General features: G+C 32.0%; 1 protein-coding gene across 1 annotated transcript in view; it reads right to left on the bottom strand.

Moving 5' to 3' along the window:
- Positions 1–3275: 3275 nt before the first annotated feature.
- Positions 3276–6000, bottom strand: part of LOC106105126 (WAS/WASL-interacting protein family member 3-like) — a 48342-nt gene continuing 45617 nt past the window's right edge. The window contains exons 8-9 of the mRNA XM_013285357.1: positions 3993–4126; positions 3276–3713 (exon numbers count right to left, since the gene is read on the bottom strand). Of these exons, the coding sequence (XP_013140811.1) occupies positions 3484–3713; positions 3993–4126 (364 nt within the window). The 3' untranslated portion in view covers positions 3276–3483. The remainder of the gene's footprint in view (positions 3714–3992; positions 4127–6000) is intronic.

Here is a 6000-nt window from a genome sequence, read left to right as displayed (position 1 = left end):
TAATACAAGAGAAAAAGTCTTTATATTTCTATTATCCCTTTTCAGTATTATGGGCGTCACAGCCATGTTATGCTTTAATAAAATATAGTCTTCTTTACCTTTTATGTTTTCTTTCAATTTGCACAGAATAACCTTACCAATACCTCCGTTTTTCCATGTATCAACGCTCGCCACTACCAATATGACCGTCGTGTCGTCGAGTCAACGCAACACCCTTATTTGTGACATCTGACTACTGTTCGATTATTAATATAAGATGACATAAATATTTAAATAATGTGTTGGATCACAATTACAAAGTTTATATTGTTATTTTAAATAAAGATAAATGGTATTGGTTTATAGCACAGACTAAATAACCTTCAAGAATACATGAAAATAGTTAAAAAGCTAACAGTATGTAGTAATATTTTAAACCAAGTCTTAAGTAATCTCTTATTTGATGCAGGTGTTTACTTCAAATGTGTCACAAACTCTTGTCATAAATACATCAGTGGAAATATTTACGAGTTTAGTTTGAAACAAATGACAAACTGCACTTTGTAAAGAAAGGCTTCTTGTTAATTTCGTGATGGGATTTCTTATATGGGAACAGATTTTAATACAGCTGTTGTTTTCAACGATTTATATCTATACTTTATTGTAAGTAATGTTTGTCTTTTTGTTTAAATTGAAATAACTCAAAAACTACTGAACCGATTCCAAAATTATTACAACATTTAAAAGCTACGTTATCAGTGAGTAACAGGCTTTTTTACTTCCACGCGGACGAAGTCGCTAGCAACTATCTTCTACACTATTATAATAAAGCGTAAACACACACTTCTTTGTTGCCTAAGATGTTAGCAATTACAGCATATTTTTGAATAATTCTTTTTTTAAATAAAAAGCCCTACACTTACGTCACGCTTTAGGCGATATATTTTCACGCCATTGAACTTAAGGGTAAATATTTTGGATAAAAACCCTAATGTGGGAAAGAGACCATAAGTTACTGCCAACATCAAAGAAGCAAGATTGCCAAGGTTTGTAATATCATGTCATTTTGACATTTGCTCTTGATAATTTGAAAAATGTAAACAATAAAGTAAATATTTCATAATTTCATGCGGATAAAGCCGCACTGGAACAGCTAGTAATTAATAAATCTGTCTTAAATTGTCTAACGATACAAAGAGCAGTATTTGTAGCAATGAAAATAGATATGTTACTTTGTATGCGTTTTTACGTAGAATACAAATATGTTTGTAGTACGAGTAATTGTGCCTTAAGTTATTAAACAGCGTAATATTCAGATTCTCTTATATGTCAAAGCATATATAGTACCATCATTGAATGTAGGATGTTATTCTACAGTTATCTCAGTTAAATATTTGATTCTATTTCTTCTACTTGCTTACTTTCTCAAGTATGTGCTTGAGTAATATAGAAAGGAAAATGAAAACTTAAGTGTTTAAATCATTTCTTATGTGTGAATTCTCATTTAACGTGTAACCAATCGAATTGAGAATATCTTTTTTAAATCAGTCAATGGTAAATTTTAGCAAGATCAAAGGAATATTGTAGCCAAACTGCCGCTGAGAATGGCCGAGTTTCTTGTTCTTTATTGCTCAATGTTCCTATTTTTAAATTTTTCTTTTATCTCAGAGAATTTTTTAAATACGCCCAGATCTGGTCAATGTATATCCCGTAGCATTGTCGTAGCAGACAAAGAAGTATTATGTGTCGACAGGACAGGTAGGTAGAAAGGTTGATAAATTAAACCATTGAATAAGTTTAATGTTTTTTATTGCGTAATAATTAAAACAACTATTTAAGATCCTACACTACTGTATGTTATACATATTTATATTATATTACAAGATTTCCCGCGCCGACAATTCCACGAGTCGTGCATAGTGCAGTGGGTACACTCGTCTTTCTCCCTCTCTCACTTATATACAAAACAGGGCGCGGGTGTTGCTATTTAAAATACAATTTAATTAACAACTAGATATATTGCTACACTATTTTTTTTAGTATTACATCAAAAATATTTAAAATATTGCGTGAAAAGGAACAACAAAAATGAATTATTGTAAACACTACAATAAATTGCATAAAAAGATTTTTTCTCCAAAATAAAACGTTGACAGTTGAAAAAACAAATTATGCCTTAGATTGTAAGAAAGGTAACAATTTTAAAATTAAATGGTAACACTTCCATTATGTCACATTGACAGCTGTCATATATTCCTCAGTGACATTCAACAAAAGAATTGCCATATACAAGTTGGAAACATTGAAGACCTTAATTATTTACATTAATTTTTACTTTAAAATACGAACAACGATCTATGGTAAACAATACAGACCAACTATGGTTTATTAATCTAAAAACTACGTATTTAAAAGAAATATACACAACATTTGGTCGAATACTGCTTCGGTGATGTATCTATTTACATTTTATTTGGTAAAATTTTATTTCACCTAAACTAAAGAATTTCATCGACTTCAATAAGAATTTATACATAATACTGTGAAGTAAAATAATTAAAAATGGGACATTTTTTTGGTGTGCAATCTAACATAATTTTACTAAGTAATTCTTGGTACAATTTTTAATTATAGGTTTTTAAGAATAAAAAGTTTTTGTTCAATAGTTTATAACTCATTTATCGTACAAATTGCGTATAGCTGAGTCAAAAGATTTTTGAAAATCGTTTCTTTAAAAGTCTACAACAAAAAACGTATAAGTCACATATTTTCTATAACAAATAGACACTAAGCGCCTGTCCCACAATTCTGTTAATAGTCAGATAACAACATATAAAATATGTGATGGAAATATCGGAATTTATTACTCTATCTGACAGTGACGTCACTTTTAAGCTATCTAGCTATCAGCCAGTGGTGGGACAGGACCTAAAACATTTTAGTATCAAGTTCTCTTGTGGAAGCTAATTTATAAAATGCTTGTTCACATATAGCTTATACTTAAATATAAAAACAAGTCTAAATTTTTTGAAGATCTTGACTATTTACATGTTAATTTATAAAAATTAAACATATGGCACTAAACATTGGCACAATTATAAATGGCACATACAATTCACTTTTCGAGATAAAACATTTTACATACATATTTAGTTATTTTCATTAAATACATAATTTTACAGTTATAGTTTTATGTGAATATTTTCAAAACTTTCTGCTTTTTTCATTACACAAACATTTTTTTTATTTTAATCTTATTCATATTTTTACTTACGATTTTTGAAGAAACTGCTTTCATATGAAACAAAAGATATAAATATCATATAAGGTTTTCACACCGACGAGTTCAATAAAGTAAATAAGAGTACAATTTCATGGTCATAATAGCAAGACAAAAAATTGTTAAAGCCGCGACACTGTCCTTTCTCCTATATCGTACCGGTCTACAGTACACAAAGTATAGGATTTTATCAAAGAAATAAACTCCGGGCTGCAAAACAATCCTTACTCCATAATTTTGTGTTCGTTGTTTGTCGGCGGGTTTGAGTCGTGAGGCAGTAGCGGCAAGGGCAGCGGCAGCGGCGGCAGAGGCAGCGGCAGCAGCGCCCGCGACTGGAAGCTCGCCAGCGAGTGCAGTAAAGCTGCGGAATGCTCATGTGCTTTACGACGTAACTCCGCCACGCTCGAGGAACGTGCTTCCTCTTTAGGACAGCAGGGACATGGGGCGCCCCAACCTGGAGACGTAAGAAAAATTTTCAATGTAAAAACTGACTGATTCTAAAATTTGTTTTATTACAATAAGATGGTGATTGATATTAGTTGATAGCAAATTCCCTATACATATTTAAAAGTTTTTTAACTACAGTTATAAAGGTTTAGGGGGCGCATCTTTTATAGACATTGGACACAAATTGTTCTCTTACTTGAATTTGTGGTTCATTTTTCTTCTTAATTATCATGTTTGTAAGTCAGTAAAGGCATTTATTGTCTACCGAATTTCGGTTAAATTTTACCTTTTAATGGGAAGAACGGCTGCGACAGTTGGTTGAGGTGGTGTGAAAGATGCGAGAGGTGTGGAGGTAGGAAGAGCGGAGGCGCGGGGGGCGCGGGCGCCTGCTCGCCTCCAGACGACCGGAATGCACCAGAACTGCAAAGAAAGTCATACTATAAGTCTATGCTCTGGTAAATTATTTCATTTGTTCTGCACAATTTTATTTTTAGGTACTAACGGTTGCTCACGAATTCGTCTGCATGAAATTAAAAAATAATAAAAAGCCTATGTTACTCACTGATAACATAGCTTTAGAATAGTAAAATAATTTTTGGAATAGGTCCAGTAGTTTTTGAGTTATTTCAATGCATACGAAAATACAAATCTTTCATAGATAATATATGATTATAGTGTTACGTAGAATGTTCTTTGATAATATTAATTTATGACAGATTTTATGCTTTTTGATACTCTTTGATTGTTATACAGAATAGGTTGCTATATGGTGATGTTAGTTTGTGAAGTCAGAACTTGAATTAATAAATATAGTTAAGAAGTTATCAAATCGTTTTAATTCGCAACAATATAGTAAATATTGTCGTCTATAATCAACTTAATGCTGTGCTTTTCACATGTTATTTAGATTAAAATAAAGCATTCAAAATATCTCCTCTGAATATATTTGAGTGCAGAAAGAAATAGAGCTGTACCGGTATCGATCTACTGCGACGTCCCGCGCCACTTTGATCCCTAAATATCGTTTGCGATCAGCCAACCGACGATTCGAGACGAACGTCTTATTTTATTTACTACTTTGAATAAAATTCACTTTGACAATCCAATTATATGATACTTCTACTTATCTTATCAGATTCAGAGTTTATTATGTTAAGGGTTAACATTGATATAACATGAAGCAGATGCTTTATTTCTTACTTATATTATGATTGTGTAAGTTTTGATGGATGTTTGTTAGAGTTTGTAGCCTAAACAGCAGAACGTATCTCAATGAAATCTGGCACAGATGTAGTGGATAGTCTGGAAGAACACTTAGGCTACTTGGTTTTTTTTAATACCACGCCTTCGGAGTCGCGGGCGATAGCTAGTATTAGATACATTTAATATATTTCTTTCTAATAGTTTACATATTTTTACGTATACTAGTTTTCAATACCTAAGTAAAACTATTGTATTAAGCTGGTAAATAGTGTTATTGTAGCTTAATATTGAAACTTTATTTATCTGAGTTACCTACGTTACTTACTGGAACAGTTCGGTATAAATAGACACAAAATGTAATTATGACTGAAACAAATTTGTTTCCAGCATTGGTTACTAAAATTTTACCTAAAAAACTAACAAAAAGCAATATATCAAATTGTTTTAGCACGTACGTGCTCGATGGGTTGGTGCTGTAAAATTCAGCAGCATTGCACAGCTGTGAAGAGATTGGAGACAATGAAATGAGCGGAGTGGAGCGTAGGTGTCGCGCTCCCACATTCCCTCAGTGCATAGCCGATGTAGCGGAACTACTGTCACAGAGCACAAGCGACAGCGGGTTTATATTTATGCAGAATATTCATAACTCTAAAGTAACTTCTGTTCGTCTTACGAAGTAATGTATATTTTATTATAGTAGGTGACGCTTGAGATAACATCTTTGTAGAAATTAGAGAGAAAAACGAAATTAAGAACTCTTTCAGATTACACTCATCGTAACCAAAAATCAAAAATCGTGAATATTATCGTTTCTACCACTAACTAACTAACTAACTACTTTTATTACTTTTCGACGGTTTACTAAAAATAGTGAATTAAGTAACGGTACTGCATTACACGTCAAATACTTTTATATTTCGGCCTTTTAAGATTTTAATTTTTAATGTTACAAAAATGTTTTAATTCAATAAAAAAACTACGATCTTTATTTTAACTCGTCAATTCTAAGCAATTCACTGTTAGTCTAAATCCGCTATCGCTTGTGAATTGCAGCTCGAATTCCCCAGGGCACTCGTTCAATGGAATCAAAG

This window comes from Papilio polytes, unplaced genomic scaffold (genome assembly GCF_000836215.1).
Source record: "Papilio polytes unplaced genomic scaffold, Ppol_1.0 DF823177.1, whole genome shotgun sequence".
Lineage (NCBI taxonomy): Eukaryota > Metazoa > Arthropoda > Insecta > Lepidoptera > Papilionidae > Papilio > Papilio polytes.
Note: the sequence above shows the minus strand (reverse complement) of the source record. Positions and strands in the feature narration are given on the sequence as shown.